The sequence below is a fragment of the Sinocyclocheilus anshuiensis genome, unplaced genomic scaffold (genome assembly GCF_001515605.1).
Source record: "Sinocyclocheilus anshuiensis isolate Anshui unplaced genomic scaffold, SAMN03320099.WGS_v1.1 scaffold687, whole genome shotgun sequence".
Classification (NCBI taxonomy): Eukaryota; Metazoa; Chordata; class Actinopteri; order Cypriniformes; family Cyprinidae; genus Sinocyclocheilus; species Sinocyclocheilus anshuiensis.
In genome coordinates this window covers 219,312-235,512 of record NW_015551096.1, presented here as the reverse complement: position 1 = coordinate 235,512, position 16,201 = coordinate 219,312, and the positions used below count along the sequence as shown (strand labels likewise).

General features: G+C 50.2%; 2 protein-coding genes across 2 annotated transcripts; both read left to right on the top strand.

Moving 5' to 3' along the window:
* Positions 1-6,723: 6,723 nt before the first annotated feature.
* Positions 6,724-10,378, top strand: eri2 (ERI1 exoribonuclease family member 2). Its single transcript, XM_016452793.1, has 9 exons — positions 6,724-6,980; positions 7,220-7,284; positions 7,443-7,523; positions 7,602-7,729; positions 7,819-7,972; positions 8,058-8,158; positions 8,261-8,342; positions 9,101-9,189; positions 9,291-10,378. The coding sequence occupies exons 1-9, from the start codon at positions 6,958-6,960 to the stop codon at positions 10,002-10,004; spliced, it is 1,437 nt and encodes a 478-aa protein (XP_016308279.1). The 5' UTR covers positions 6,724-6,957; the 3' UTR covers positions 10,005-10,378.
* Positions 10,379-10,843: 465 nt separating this feature from the next.
* Positions 10,844-15,932, top strand: LOC107662723 (THUMP domain-containing protein 1-like). The gene is made up of 4 exons (XM_016452804.1): positions 10,844-11,217; positions 14,820-14,979; positions 15,065-15,313; positions 15,393-15,932. The coding sequence occupies exons 1-4, from the start codon at positions 11,026-11,028 to the stop codon at positions 15,713-15,715; spliced, it is 924 nt and encodes a 307-aa protein (XP_016308290.1). The 5' UTR covers positions 10,844-11,025; the 3' UTR covers positions 15,716-15,932.
* Positions 15,933-16,201: the final 269 nt, after the last annotated feature.

The following is a 16,201-nucleotide window of genomic DNA, read 5'->3' as shown; positions in this document are numbered from 1 at the left end:
GTGTGTGTGTGAGAGAGAGAGTGAGTGTGTGTGTGTGTGAGAGAGAGAGTGAGTGTGTGTGTGTGTGAGAGAGAGAGTGAGTGTGTGTGTGTGTGAGAGAGAGAGTGAGTGTGTGTGTGTGTGAGAGAGAGAGTGAGTGTGTGTGTGTGTGAGAGAGAGAGTGAGTGTGTGTGTGTGTGAGAGAGAGAGTGAGTGTGTGTGTGTGTGAGAGAGAGAGTGAGTGTGTGTGTGTGTGAGAGAGAGAGTGAGTGTGTGTGTGTGTGAGAGAGAGAGTGAGTGTGTGTGTGTGTGAGAGAGAGAGTGAGTGTGTGTGTGTGTGAGAGAGAGAGTGAGTGTGTGTGTGTGTGAGAGAGAGAGTGAGTGTGTGTGTGTGTGAGAGAGAGAGTGAGTGTGTGTGTGTGTGAGAGAGAGAGTGAGTGTGTGTGTGTGTGAGAGAGAGAGTGAGTGTGTGTGTGTGTGAGAGAGAGAGTGAGTGTGTGTGTGTGTGAGAGAGAGAGTGAGTGTGTGTGTGTGTGAGAGAGAGAGTGAGTGTGTGTGTGTGTGAGAGAGAGAGTGAGTGTGTGTGTGTGTGAGAGAGAGAGTGAGTGTGTGTGTGTGTGAGAGAGAGAGTGAGTGTGTGTGTGTGTGAGAGAGAGAGTGAGTGTGTGTGTGTGTGAGAGAGAGAGTGAGTGTGTGTGTGTGTGAGAGAGAGAGTGAGTGTGTGTGTGTGTGAGAGAGAGAGTGAGTGTGTGTGTGTGTGAGAGAGAGAGTGAGTGTGTGTGTGTGTGAGAGAGAGAGTGAGTGTGTGTGTGTGTGAGAGAGAGAGTGAGTGTGTGTGTGTGTGAGAGAGAGAGTGAGTGTGTGTGTGTGTGAGAGAGAGAGTGAGTGTGTGTGTGTGTGAGAGAGAGAGTGAGTGTGTGTGTGTGTGAGAGAGAGAGTGAGTGTGTGTGTGTGTGAGAGAGAGAGTGAGTGTGTGTGTGTGTGAGAGAGAGAGTGAGTGTGTGTGTGTGTGAGAGAGAGAGTGAGTGTGTGTGTGTGTGAGAGAGAGAGTGAGTGTGTGTGTGTGTGAGAGAGAGAGTGAGTGTGTGTGTGTGTGAGAGAGAGAGTGAGTGTGTGTGTGTGTGAGAGAGAGAGTGAGTGTGTGTGTGTGTGAGAGAGAGAGTGAGTGTGTGTGTGTGTGAGAGAGAGAGTGAGTGTGTGTGTGTGTGAGAGAGAGAGTGAGTGTGTGTGTGTGTGAGAGAGAGAGTGAGTGTGTGTGTGTGTGAGAGAGAGAGTGAGTGTGTGTGTGTGTGAGAGAGAGAGTGAGTGTGTGTGTGTGTGAGAGAGAGAGTGAGTGTGTGTGTGTGTGAGAGAGAGAGTGAGTGTGTGTGTGTGTGAGTGTGTGTGTGTGTGTGTGTGCGTGTGCGAGTGTGTGTGTGCATGTGCGTGTGTGAGTGTGCGAGTGTGTGCGTGCGTGTGCGAGTGTGTGTGTGCATGTGCGTGTGTGAGTGTGTGCGTGTGCGAGTGTGTGTGTGCGTGTGCGAGTGTGTGTGCGTGTGCGAGTGCGAGTGTGTGCGTGTGCGAGTGCGAGTGTGTGCGTGTGCGAGTGCGAGTGTGTGCGTGTGCGAGTGCGAGTGTGTGCGTGTGCGAGTGCGAGTGTGTGCGTGTGCGAGTGCGAGTGTGTGCGTGTGCGAGTGCGAGTGTGTGCGTGTGCGAGTGCGAGTGTGTGCGTGTGCGAGTGCGAGTGTGTGCGTGTGCGAGTGCGAGTGTGTGCGTGTGCGAGTGCGAGTGTGTGCGTGTGCGAGTGCGAGTGTGTGCGTGTGCGAGTGCGAGTGTGTGCGTGTGCGAGTGCGAGTGTGTGCGTGTGCGAGTGCGAGTGTGTGCGTGTGCGAGTGCGAGTGTGTGCGTGTGCGAGTGCGAGTGTGTGCGTGTGCGAGTGCGAGTGTGTGCGTGTGCGAGTGCGAGTGTGTGCGTGTGCGAGTGCGAGTGTGTGCGTGTGCGAGTGCGAGTGTGTGCGTGTGCGAGTGCGAGTGTGTGCGTGTGCGAGTGCGAGTGTGTGCGTGTGCGAGTGCGAGTGTGTGCGTGTGCGAGTGCGAGTGTGTGCGTGTGCGAGTGCGAGTGTGTGCGTGTGCGAGTGCGAGTGTGTGCGTGTGCGAGTGCGAGTGTGTGCGTGTGCGAGTGCGAGTGTGTGCGTGTGCGAGTGCGAGTGTGTGCGTGTGCGAGTGCGAGTGTGTGCGTGTGCGAGTGCGAGTGTGTGCGTGTGCGAGTGCGAGTGTGTGCGTGTGCGAGTGCGAGTGTGTGCGTGTGCGAGTGCGAGTGTGTGCGTGTGCGAGTGCGAGTGTGTGCGTGTGCGAGTGCGAGTGTGTGCGTGTGCGAGTGCGAGTGTGTGCGTGTGCGAGTGCGAGTGTGTGCGTGTGCGAGTGCGAGTGTGTGCGTGTGCGAGTGCGAGTGTGTGCGTGTGCGAGTGCGAGTGTGTGCGTGTGCGAGTGCGAGTGTGTGCGTGTGCGAGTGCGAGTGTGTGCGTGTGCGAGTGCGAGTGTGTGCGTGTGCGAGTGCGAGTGTGTGCGTGTGCGAGTGCGAGTGTGTGCGTGTGCGAGTGCGAGTGTGTGCGTGTGCGAGTGCGAGTGTGTGCGTGTGCGAGTGCGAGTGTGTGCGTGTGCGAGTGCGAGTGTGTGCGTGTGCGAGTGCGAGTGTGTGCGTGTGCGAGTGCGAGTGTGTGCGTGTGCGAGTGCGAGTGTGTGCGTGTGCGAGTGCGAGTGTGTGCGTGTGCGAGTGCGAGTGTGTGCGTGTGCGAGTGCGAGTGTGTGCGTGTGCGAGTGCGAGTGTGTGCGTGTGCGAGTGCGAGTGTGTGCGTGTGCGAGTGCGAGTGTGTGCGTGTGCGAGTGCGAGTGTGTGCGTGTGCGAGTGCGAGTGTGTGCGTGTGCGAGTGCGAGTGTGTGCGTGTGCGAGTGCGAGTGTGTGCGTGTGCGAGTGCGAGTGTGTGCGTGTGCGAGTGCGAGTGTGTGCGTGTGCGAGTGCGAGTGTGTGCGTGTGCGAGTGCGAGTGTGTGCGTGTGCGAGTGCGAGTGTGTGCGTGTGCGAGTGCGAGTGTGTGCGTGTGCGAGTGCGAGTGTGTGCGTGTGCGAGTGCGAGTGTGTGCGTGTGCGAGTGCGAGTGTGTGCGTGTGCGAGTGCGAGTGTGTGCGTGTGCGAGTGCGAGTGTGTGCGTGTGCGAGTGCGAGTGTGTGCGTGTGCGAGTGCGAGTGTGTGCGTGTGCGAGTGCGAGTGTGTGCGTGTGCGAGTGCGAGTGTGTGCGTGTGCGAGTGCGAGTGTGTGCGTGTGCGAGTGCGAGTGTGTGCGTGTGCGAGTGCGAGTGTGTGCGTGTGCGAGTGCGAGTGTGTGCGTGTGCGAGTGCGAGTGTGTGCGTGTGCGAGTGCGAGTGTGTGCGTGTGCGAGTGCGAGTGTGTGCGTGTGCGAGTGCGAGTGTGTGCGTGTGCGAGTGCGAGTGTGTGCGTGTGCGAGTGCGAGTGTGTGCGTGTGCGAGTGCGAGTGTGTGCGTGTGCGAGTGCGAGTGTGTGCGTGTGCGAGTGCGAGTGTGTGCGTGTGCGAGTGCGAGTGTGTGCGTGTGCGAGTGCGAGTGTGTGCGTGTGCGAGTGCGAGTGTGTGCGTGTGCGAGTGCGAGTGTGTGCGTGTGCGAGTGCGAGTGTGTGCGTGTGCGAGTGCGAGTGTGTGCGTGTGCGAGTGCGAGTGTGTGCGTGTGCGAGTGCGAGTGTGTGCGTGTGCGAGTGCGAGTGTGTGCGTGTGCGAGTGCGAGTGTGTGCGTGTGCGAGTGCGAGTGTGTGCGTGTGCGAGTGCGAGTGTGTGCGTGTGCGAGTGCGAGTGTGTGCGTGTGCGAGTGCGAGTGTGTGCGTGTGCGAGTGCGAGTGTGTGCGTGTGCGAGTGCGAGTGTGTGCGTGTGCGAGTGCGAGTGTGTGCGTGTGCGAGTGCGAGTGTGTGCGTGTGCGAGTGCGAGTGTGTGCGTGTGCGAGTGCGAGTGTGTGCGTGTGCGAGTGCGAGTGTGTGCGTGTGCGAGTGCGAGTGTGTGCGTGTGCGAGTGCGAGTGTGTGCGTGTGCGAGTGCGAGTGTGTGCGTGTGCGAGTGCGAGTGTGTGCGTGTGCGAGTGCGAGTGTGTGCGTGTGCGAGTGCGAGTGTGTGCGTGTGCGAGTGCGAGTGTGTGCGTGTGCGAGTGCGAGTGTGTGCGTGTGCGAGTGCGAGTGTGTGCGTGTGCGAGTGCGAGTGTGTGCGTGTGCGAGTGCGAGTGTGTGCGTGTGCGAGTGCGAGTGTGTGCGTGTGCGAGTGCGAGTGTGTGCGTGTGCGAGTGCGAGTGTGTGCGTGTGCGAGTGCGAGTGTGTGCGTGTGCGAGTGCGAGTGTGTGCGTGTGCGAGTGCGAGTGTGTGCGTGTGCGAGTGCGAGTGTGTGCGTGTGCGAGTGCGAGTGTGTGCGTGTGCGAGTGCGAGTGTGTGCGTGTGCGAGTGCGAGTGTGTGCGTGTGCGAGTGCGAGTGTGTGCGTGTGCGAGTGCGAGTGTGTGCGTGTGCGAGTGCGAGTGTGTGCGTGTGCGAGTGCGAGTGTGTGCGTGTGCGAGTGCGAGTGTGTGCGTGTGCGAGTGCGAGTGTGTGCGTGTGCGAGTGCGAGTGTGTGCGTGTGCGAGTGCGAGTGTGTGCGTGTGCGAGTGCGAGTGTGTGCGTGTGCGAGTGCGAGTGTGTGCGTGTGCGAGTGCGAGTGTGTGCGTGTGCGAGTGCGAGTGTGTGCGTGTGCGAGTGCGAGTGTGTGCGTGTGCGAGTGCGAGTGTGTGCGTGTGCGAGTGCGAGTGTGTGCGTGTGCGAGTGCGAGTGTGTGCGTGTGCGAGTGCGAGTGTGTGCGTGTGCGAGTGCGAGTGTGTGCGTGTGCGAGTGCGAGTGTGTGCGTGTGCGAGTGCGAGTGTGTGCGTGTGCGAGTGCGAGTGTGTGCGTGTGCGAGTGCGAGTGTGTGCGTGTGCGAGTGCGAGTGTGTGCGTGTGCGAGTGCGAGTGTGTGCGTGTGCGAGTGCGAGTGTGTGCGTGTGCGAGTGCGAGTGTGTGCGTGTGCGAGTGCGAGTGTGTGCGTGTGCGAGTGCGAGTGTGTGCGTGTGCGAGTGCGAGTGTGTGCGTGTGCGAGTGCGAGTGTGTGCGTGTGCGAGTGCGAGTGTGTGCGTGTGCGAGTGCGAGTGTGTGCGTGTGCGAGTGCGAGTGTGTGCGTGTGCGAGTGCGAGTGTGTGCGTGTGCGAGTGCGAGTGTGTGCGTGTGCGAGTGCGAGTGTGTGCGTGTGCGAGTGCGAGTGTGTGCGTGTGCGAGTGCGAGTGTGTGCGTGTGCGAGTGCGAGTGTGTGCGTGTGCGAGTGCGAGTGTGTGCGTGTGCGAGTGCGAGTGTGTGCGTGTGCGAGTGCGAGTGTGTGCGTGTGCGAGTGCGAGTGTGTGCGTGTGCGAGTGCGAGTGTGTGCGTGTGCGAGTGCGAGTGTGTGCGTGTGCGAGTGCGAGTGTGTGCGTGTGCGAGTGCGAGTGTGTGCGTGTGCGAGTGCGAGTGTGTGCGTGTGCGAGTGCGAGTGTGTGCGTGTGCGAGTGCGAGTGTGTGCGTGTGCGAGTGCGAGTGTGTGCGTGTGCGAGTGCGAGTGTGTGCGTGTGCGAGTGCGAGTGTGTGCGTGTGCGAGTGCGAGTGTGTGCGTGTGCGAGTGCGAGTGTGTGCGTGTGCGAGTGCGAGTGTGTGCGTGTGCGAGTGCGAGTGTGTGCGTGTGCGAGTGCGAGTGTGTGCGTGTGCGAGTGCGAGTGTGTGCGTGTGCGAGTGCGAGTGTGTGCGTGTGCGAGTGCGAGTGTGTGCGTGTGCGAGTGCGAGTGTGTGCGTGTGCGAGTGCGAGTGTGTGCGTGTGCGAGTGCGAGTGTGTGCGTGTGCGAGTGCGAGTGTGTGCGTGTGCGAGTGCGAGTGTGTGCGTGTGCGAGTGCGAGTGTGTGCGTGTGCGAGTGCGAGTGTGTGCGTGTGCGAGTGCGAGTGTGTGCGTGTGCGAGTGCGAGTGTGTGCGTGTGCGAGTGCGAGTGTGTGCGTGTGCGAGTGCGAGTGTGTGCGTGTGCGAGTGCGAGTGTGTGCGTGTGCGAGTGCGAGTGTGTGCGTGTGCGAGTGCGAGTGTGTGCGTGTGCGAGTGCGAGTGTGTGCGTGTGCGAGTGCGAGTGTGTGCGTGTGTGTGTGTGTGTGTGTGTGAGAGAGAGTGAGTGTGTGTCTGAGTGTGTGTGTGAGAGAGTGAGTGTGTGTGTCTGACATCCTGATCCACAGAAACACACAAGAAACACTCGATGAATGATCCAGAATCAACACACTGACTTCATGAAGTCCAGCAAAATGACTGAGTGAATGTGAATGCAGTCGCCTCTGAGATGAGCTCCAGTCTTTCTCTCTTCTCACATGAGTCTGAGATCAGACTGTCCGCTGCCTTCCTCATACCGGAGGATGAGGAGGATGAAGATGAGTCCATCTGTCCCTTTCACTCTTCATCTCAGCTATTCATTCACTGATGTGCTGTTCTTCAGTTCATCATGCTTGAAAACTCAGTCTGATTTACATATAATCATATCCATGAATAACTAAAGCACAGCGCATTTCATCTCGGCCGTCATGACGTCAGTCTAGTGTAAATACAGCGAAATAACCGCGTAAAAACACGAGCGAAAGCGTCACGTGTGCTCGCTGATCTACAGCTCTGAGATCGATTAGTATCCACTGATCCGATCTGCAGCTCTGCGTGCGATTACAGCCGCTCTCGACCAATCACAGGCTCCGCTGAGAGGAACGTCACCCAGCGCAGGCGCGCGACCGGAAGTGCAGCGTAACAACGGAAACGGTCTCGCTGTGCGGGGAATTTAAAGCTGCGAGAGTGTTTCATGCTGTGTTTATGAATGTAATCATCATTTGGATGTTTGGCGAGTCATTCAGCAGATGTTTGTGTGTGCAACTCGAGTGTGAAGCAGCAGCAGCAGCAGCGACATGTCAACAAAGAGTCTGGCGAAGTAAGAAACAACAACATCTCATCTGACACAAACACTAGACACTCAGATTAAACAGATTAGTGTTATATAAACGTTATATAATTAAATACAATAATTTATCAACACGATTTGCTGAGACTAAATATAAAATGTATATCAAAACTGCTCTGATATTGTATTTAAATATTTGTTCATTGCAGTATATTTACACTTCTCTGCTAATATGTCATGTATCTCATATGTGATGATATGTGTGTCAGGGAGCTGGGTCTGATCAGGAAGCGCAGTCCTTCATCTGGAGCTCATCAGCGTCCGTCTGTCTGCAGTAAGAGTCTCTGGTGTGTGTGTGTGTGTGTGTGTGTGTGTGTGTGAGTGTCTCTGTCAGTCTGCAGTAAGAGTCTCTGCTGTGTGTTGATCTGTGAGTGTGTTCATGTGTGGATCGTCACTGACTCTGCTGCTGCTGCTGGTGTTGTTGTTTCTCAGAGCAGCGCTTCTCTTTCCTGATCATCATTGACTTTGAGTCCACCTGCTGGAGAGAGAAGAGCAGCTGTGGCCAGGAGATCAGTAAGAGTCCTGATGCTTCTCGAGTTTTTGTTTCATGTCTCATCGCTTGGCTTCACATGTGTTTTGCTCCCTCATCAGTTGAGTTTCCGGCCGTCCTGCTGAATGTGTCGAACGGAGAAGTGGAGTCAGAGTTCCACTCGTATGTCCAGCCGCAGGAACACCCCGTACTGTCAGCCTTCTGCACGGAGCTCACCGGCATCACACAGGTTAACCTGAGCTCTTATAGACACCTCTGGTGATTATTGATGCTTAGTTCAGTCATGTATCTGTCACCCTGCGTATGATTGGCCGACAGGATCAGGTGGAGTCCGCCCCTCCCCTCCACATCTGTCTGTCCAGATTCACTCGCTGGCTGCACAGTCTCCAGCAGGAGAGGGGCGTGGTCTTTGAGACGGACAGCACAGGCCCCGCCCCCTCCGGACACCCCTGTGCATTTGTCACATGGTCAGGTGAGAGAATGCTTGCCTCTCTGCCTGCGCTTTATCTCTTGTGTAGGTTCATTTGTAATGTGTGTGTGTGTGTGTGTTGATGCAGACTGGGATCTGGGAGTCTGTCTGCTGTACGAGTGCAAACGGAAGCAGCTGAGTGTTCCTGAAGCTCTGAAGAGCTGGATCGACCTGCGAGCCACTTACAGGGTACAAACACAGACACACAGACCCTGATGAATGGGAGAAATCATCCCGGTTCGGTTCATGGTTTCAGGCATTTAGTGTTTGACTCTATTGGTTGTTTGTCAGCTCTTCTATAACCGGAAGCCCAAAGGTCTGAGAGGAGCTCTGCTGGACCTCGGCATCCAGTTCACAGGAAGAGAGCACTCGGGTACACTACACACACACTCTCACTCTCTCTCTCACACACACACACACAGGTTTGTTTTTGTGAAAAGTGGGGACAAAATGAGATAAATGTTTATAATTATGATATAAAAATGTGAAATTATGAGATTAGAGGTCAAAGTTATAAAATGCTAAGTCATAATTATGAGATAATGTTGAAATTGGCATGTCTAAAATGAGATATTAAGTCATACTTATGACATAATTGACAAAACTGTGATCATTTAATTTTTTATGTCATTATGACTTTTTATCTCATAATTGTGACTTTTATAATTATGATTATAAAACATAGTTCCGGTGCTTGATTCTGATTGGCTGAGCCGCGTTCGAAGCTGTTGTAAATGACTACAAAGTAACATACACCTTTGTTTACGTTTGTGTGTTGCTCGGCAACCACTTTGTTGCAACCACAACTGTTTCTGAGGAGCTACATTGTTTGGTGGAAGAATACTGTTTTTATTAATATCATTACACTTTATTTGCTCTGTTTTATTTTGTGAAACCTTACTACGTATATGGAATAACCGTTTTATAAAAGAAGTAAGCCCCGTGAAGCCGTGGTTTACAGTGAATTTATAACCGCTCCGCTTAGCGTCATATCTAACAACGCCCCTTAGCTGTTATAAGTGCACTGTAAACCACGGCTTATTGCTTTATTTAGAGTCACACAATTGTGTCTTTTAGAAGCCGTAATCATGATGTATTGAAGCATGTTTCCTCCTGTGGTGATTTGCTCAGGTCTGGTGGACGCGAGGAACACGGCTCTGCTGGCGTGGAGGATGGTGTCTGACGGCTGTCTGCTGACTGTGACCAAGTCTCTGAGGAGGGTGAGTTCTGTCACAGGTGACTCCACCCCCTGCCTGACGCCACAGCCAATCAGGAGCCGGCGCTGAGCTGTGCTAAACCAGCATGTGTCTCTGTCTCTCAGGCGCTGGTGAAGTCCAGACCTCCGCGTGGAAGCGTCTCTGGTGAGCGTCCCTCAGCGCTGAGTGAGCGACCCGAGCGTAACGAGCAGCAGACGAGTGTGTGTCGATCGCTCGTGTCGCCGCGCACCGTCCTCTGCAGCACAAACACTCCGCTGTGTGCGTCCAGACCGCTCGGGAATCTCAGCACACTGGCCGGGCTCTCAGACATGACCTACGACCCCGAGACTCCAGACGCCTGCTGGCGAGACGGAGTCCTGCTGACCGAGGGGGAGGAGCCTGGCTCCTGTGATGACGTGCTCGTGGGGGCAGAGCCTGAGGAGCCTGATCCCGCAGGACACAACAAAACCCCGTCAGACCACTACAAACCTGCCAGACCAGCGTCCAGCTCTGCCTGCACACCGCTCCGGCGCACAGACCCGTACGGGCCGCTCTCGCGCTTCTTAGGACGCAGCGGCGCGTCGTTCAGTGTTTATACAGACCCGCCCCGCACTGTGAGCCTCGCGTCTAAGATCACGTCTCCTCTGTGCGGCTGCGGCCGGAGGGCCAGGCGTCTGACGGTGGGGAACGGCGGGCCGAACCACGGCCGTGGGTTCTACAGCTGCCCCGTCAGACGACAGAGCTGCGGCTTCTTCAAGTGGGAGTCTGGATTAATGCAGTCCAGCAAACAGAACCACATCAGAACACCACAGACCTGCAGCTCTAGACCCCTCCGGTGAACACTGGATTCATCGTGTCTTTAGATTTGAACAAACCTGTTGAAGAATTCATTTATTATAAAGAAAACACTTTTTAAAAGTATTTTTAGAAATTCTGTCAGGGACATCTGTAAGCTTAAGCTTAACATTTCTACATCCATTCTTCTGTTTTTGGGAGAGAATCAACAAGATCTCAGAAGAGCACACTGCTCATTAAAGACATGACAGCAAGTATGCATTTCCATATTGAGACTTCAGATGATATGTGTTTAGTTATTCTGCATTACAGCATCATGATTATGATGATGATCTCATGAATTGTGTCTTTGTGATTTTAACAAACCTGTAAAATAATATAATAAATCACTTTTGAAAACACATTTAATTTGTTCTGTCGGGGAAACTTCTATGATCATTCTAGTAGGTTTTACATGAGTAACATGTTCCTCGCAATAGATTATAGAATTATAGAACGGGCAAACACTTCACTTGAAGCCTGTATATATAATGCATTATAAAATATACTTTGTAATGAACCTTATAATGCATTGCATTATTTAATTGTATCCACAGTTACAATACTTAACTTTTAATTGTTACAACTTTGCATTAAAATACATGATAACCAATTTCATATGTAATAAGGAATCTGCAAATAAATTTTATAATGCATTCTAACTTCACATAATTTATGAATTATACAATTTATTTCAACGAACAATTATGAGTACTTTTATAATACATTATGCACAAAGGCTTTAAGTGTTTTTATATAAATACAAATTTCATTCTCTGTATTTTCATAACTTTTAAAAAGAAAACACGTGTGATATTTATGGTTTTGTAACCTTTTTTGCAGCACCGTCAAACGCGTTTCGTAATCACATGTCCCACACGGGGCCCTGTATGACGCGCGCTGCGGAGAGCTTGAAGCGCGACAGACACAAACACACGCGTGCCAGCAGCGCGTTGATAACGCGGAGTTTCTGCATCTCTGCATTCAGCAGCAGCAGCAGCAGAGAGTGCGTGATAAAGAGCAGTCATGTCCGAGACGCTCAAGAGGAGCAGGAAGCGTTTCGGAGGACACGCGCACAAGAAACACAGGGGCGCGCGCGAGCTGCAGGTGGGCGCGCAGGGGGTACTCATCACCTGCAACATGAACGAGCGCAAGTGCACGAGCGAAGCCTTCAGCCTGCTCAACGAGTACGCGGACGCGCTCTACGGCCCCGAGCAGGTCAGCAGCATGATGTCAGACAAGTGCACTATAGAGATGTGTTACTGTAGTGTAGTGCACTATAGAGATGTGTTACACTACTGTAGTGCACTATAGAGATGTGTTACACTACTGTAGTGCACTATAGAGATGTGTTACACTACTGTAGTGCACTATAGAGATGTGTTACACTACTGTAGTGCACTATAGAGATGTGTTACACTACTGTAGTGCACTATAGAGATGTGTTACACTACTGTAGTGCACTATAGAGATGTGTTACACTACTGTAGTGCACTATAGAGATGTGTTACACTACTGTAGTGCACTATAGAGATGTGTTACACTACTGTAGTGCACTATAGAGATGTGTTACACTACTGTAGTGCACTATAGAGATGTGTTACACTACTGTAGTGCACTATAGAGATGTGTTACACTACTGTAGTGCACTATAGAGATGTGTTACACTACTGTAGTGCACTATAGAGATGTGTTACACTACTGTAGTGCACTATAGAGATGTGTTACACTACTGTAGTGCACTATAGAGATGTGTTACACTACTGTAGTGCACTATAGAGATGTGTTACACTACTGTAGTGCACTATAGAGATGTGTTACACTACTGTAGTGCACTATAGAGATGTGTTACACTACTGTAGTGCACTATAGAGATGTGTTACACTACTGTAGTGCACTATAGAGATGTGTTACACTACTGTAGTGCACTATAGAGATGTGTTACACTACTGTAGTGCACTATAGAGATGTGTTACACTACTGTAGTGCACTATAGAGATGTGTTACACTACTGTAGTGCACTATAGAGATGTGTTACACTACTGTAGTGCACTATAGAGATGTGTTACACTACTGTAGTGCACTATAGAGATGTGTTACACTACTGTAGTGCACTATAGAGATGTGTTACACTACTGTAGTGCACTATAGAGATGTGTTACACTACTGTAGTGCACTATAGAGATGTGTTACACTACTGTAGTGCACTATAGAGATGTGTTACACTACTGTAGTGCACTATAGAGATGTGTTACACTACTGTAGTGCACTATAGAGATGTGTTACACTACTGTAGTGCACTATAGAGATGTGTTACACTACTGTAGTGCACTATAGAGATGTGTTACACTACTGTAGTGCACTATAGAGATGTGTTACACTACTGTAGTGCACTATAGAGATGTGTTACACTACTGTAGTGCACTATAGAGATGTGTTACACTACTGTAGTGCACTATAGAGATGTGTTACACTACTGTAGTGCACTATAGAGATGTGTTACACTACTGTAGTGCACTATAGAGATGTGTTACACTACTGTAGTGCACTATAGAGATGTGTTACACTACTGTAGTGCACTATAGAGATGTGTTACACTACTGTAGTGCACTATAGAGATGTGTTACACTACTGTAGTGCACTATAGAGATGTGTTACACTACTGTAGTGCACTATAGAGATGTGTTACACTACTGTAGTGCACTATAGAGATGTGTTACACTACTGTAGTGCACTATAGAGATGTGTTACACTACTGTAGTGCACTATAGAGATGTGTTACACTACTGTAGTGCACTATAGAGATGTGTTACACTACTGTAGTGCACTATAGAGATGTGTTACACTACTGTAGTGCACTATAGAGATGTGTTACACTACTGTAGTGCACTATAGAGATGTGTTACACTACTGTAGTGCACTATAGAGATGTGTTACACTACTGTAGTGCACTATAGAGATGTGTTACACTACTGTAGTGCACTATAGAGATGTGTTACACTACTGTAGTGCACTATAGAGATGTGTTACACTACTGTAGTGCACTATAGAGATGTGTTACACTACTGTAGTGCACTATAGAGATGTGTTACACTACTGTAGTGCACTATAGAGATGTGTTACACTACTGTAGTGCACTATAGAGATGTGTTACACTACTGTAGTGCACTATAGAGATGTGTTACACTACTGTAGTGCACTATAGAGATGTGTTACACTACTGTAGTGCACTATAGAGATGTGTTACACTACTGTAGTGCACTATAGAGATGTGTTACACTACTGTAGTGCACTATAGAGATGTGTTACACTACTGTAGTGCACTATAGAGATGTGTTACACTACTGTAGTGCACTATAGAGATGTGTTACACTACTGTAGTGCACTATAGAGATGTGTTACACTACTGTAGTGCACTATAGAGATGTGTTACACTACTGTAGTGCACTATAGAGATGTGTTACACTACTGTAGTGCACTATAGAGATGTGTTACACTACTGTAGTGCACTATAGAGATGTGTTACACTACTGTAGTGCACTATAGAGATGTGTTACACTACTGTAGTGCACTATAGAGATGTGTTACACTACTGTAGTGCACTATAGAGATGTGTTACACTACTGTAGTGCACTATAGAGATGTGTTACACTACTGTAGTGCACTATAGAGATGTGTTACACTACTGTAGTGCACTATAGAGATGTGTTACACTACTGTAGTGCACTATAGAGATGTGTTACACTACTGTAGTGCACTATAGAGATGTGTTACACTACTGTAGTGCACTATAGAGATGTGTTACACTACTGTAGTGCACTATAGAGATGTGTTACACTACTGTAGTGCACTATAGAGATGTGTTACACTACTGTAGTGCACTATAGAGATGTGTTACACTACTGTAGTGCACTATAGAGATGTGTTACACTACTGTAGTGCACTATAGAGATGTGTTACACTACTGTAGTGCACTATAGAGATGTGTTACACTACTGTAGTGCACTATAGAGATGTGTTACACTACTGTAGTGCACTATAGAGATGTGTTACACTACTGTAGTGCACTATAGAGATGTGTTACACTACTGTAGTGCACTATAGAGATGTGTTACACTACTGTAGTGCACTATAGAGATGTGTTACACTACTGTAGTGCACTATAGAGATGTGTTACACTACTGTAGTGCACTATAGAGATGTGTTACACTACTGTAGTGCACTATAGAGATGTGTTACACTACTGTAGTGCACTATAGAGATGTGTTACACTACTGTAGTGCACTATAGAGATGTGTTACACTACTGTAGTGCACTATAGAGATGTGTTACACTACTGTAGTGCACTATAGAGATGTGTTACACTACTGTAGTGCACTATAGAGATGTGTTACACTACTGTAGTGCACTATAGAGATGTGTTACACTACTGTAGTGCACTATAGAGATGTGTTACACTACTGTAGTGCACTATAGAGATGTGTTACACTACTGTAGTGCACTATAGAGATGTGTTACACTAGTGTAGTGCACTATAGAGATGTTTTACACTTGTGTAGTGCACTATAGAGATGTGTTACTGTAGTGTAGTGCACTATAGAGATGTGTTACTGTAATGTAGTGCACTATAGAGATGTGTTACTGTAGTGTAGTGCACTATAGAGATGTTACACTAGTGTAGTGCACTATAGAGATGTGTTACACTAGTGTAGAGCACTATAGAGATGTGTTACACTAGTGTAGTGCACTATAGAGATGTCTTACACTAGTGTTTTATGGAGATGTGTAACTGTAGTGTGTTACATCCCGCCGACACACAGGACAGTCTCAGTGAGGATGAGGAGGATGATGAAGACGCCGAAGCTGCTCTGAAGAAGGAAGTGTCTCAGATACAGTCATCTATGAAGACGCATCAGCAGAGGTTCAGTGCGGTGGACAGCGGAGCTCATAACGTGGTGTTCATTCGCACTCATGGAGTCGGTGAGAGTCTGATCAGATCATCACGTGAGGTGAGCTCCATCTGAACCTCAGATTGAGATCACAACTCTCTCTTTCTCTCTCTCAGACCCAGAGCAGCTGGTCCATCACATTCTGTCAGACCTCTATCAGACGAAGAAGAGGAAGTCCCGTGTGATCCTGCGCATGCTGCCGGTCAGTGGCACGTGTAAAGCGTTTCCCGAGGACATGGAGAAGTTTCTGAGTGTATTTCTGGAGCGCTGGTTCAGAGCGCCGCTCCGTGCCACCTACCAGATCTGCTTCAAAGCCCGAAACAGCAGCCACAGCAAGAGAGAGGAGGTCATCAAAGCCGTGGCTGGTACAGCAGCACTCACACACACATCACATGCTGCCTCAAACACGCCATTCATCACTGTCTGTTCCTCTGCTGGGTTTAGGTCTGGTGGGGAAGCTGAACCCGCTGAATAAGGTAGATCTGACCAACCCTGAGCTCTCCATCATCATCGAGATCATCAAGACGGTCTGCTGCGTCAGCGTCCTCAAGGACTACACGCTCTACCGCAAGTACAACCTGCAGGAAGTAGCCAAGGAGCCAGCCAATCAGAACACTGGCCCGCAGGAAGCAGCCAATCAGAGCACAGGCCCGCAGGAAGCAGCCAATCAGACGCAGGAACACGGGGATGGAGAGAAAGCTGATGGGAGTGCAGAGAGCCACAATATCTCCGCCGGCAATGGGACGAAGGAGGCGGAGCTTGAGTGAATGTTTGTCATGTGACTGTGGCTGTTTTTAAAATAATTTTTGCACAGTTTGTGTGTTTTGTTTTTTAAGCAGTGAATTTGACTGTCCTGTGTTTTTACTTCTGTTTGTTGGGTGACATTAACAGTTTCTGTTCGTTGTACGGGACTCTTGTCATTTTGGAGACATTTTTCTCTGAAAATAAGACAGAGGTGTGGAAATCAAATAAAACAACTGAAATCACGTGTTTATCAGTAGTAATGTCTTTTTTTAAATGTTGAGACATTTCAGATGAGAGCGACTCTTAATTCTTCTGTCTGTGGAATATGAAGAGAAGGATCCAAATCACAAAAATATTTCATTATATAATAGACTGAGAGAAAATGCGGTTCTCCTTTACTATTACGGACAAATCTTGCGAAACGCTCCTGAATTGTTGGTTGTTTCTCATGCTGGTGTGTGTGAAGGCCTCCATGCTTTTATTCAGAGCGAGTCAGGACATCAGAAAGG

Coding starts and splice junctions, on each gene's coding strand:
- LOC107662723 (XM_016452804.1), top strand. CDS start 11,026: ATGTCCGAGACGCTCAAGAGGAGCAGGAAGCGTTTCGGAGGACACGCG. Junction 14,980..15,064: donor CATTCGCACTCATGGAGTCG/GTGAGAGTCTGA, acceptor TCTCTCTCTCAG/ACCCAGAGCAGCTGGTCCAT. Junction 15,314..15,392: donor GGTCATCAAAGCCGTGGCTG/GTACAGCAGCAC, acceptor TGCTGGGTTTAG/GTCTGGTGGGGAAGCTGAAC.
- eri2 (XM_016452793.1), top strand. CDS start 6,958: ATGTCAACAAAGAGTCTGGCGAA. Junction 7,524..7,601: donor CAGCTGTGGCCAGGAGATCA/GTAAGAGTCCTG, acceptor CTCCCTCATCAG/TTGAGTTTCCGGCCGTCCTG. Junction 9,190..9,290: donor TGACCAAGTCTCTGAGGAGG/GTGAGTTCTGTC, acceptor TCTGTCTCTCAG/GCGCTGGTGAAGTCCAGACC.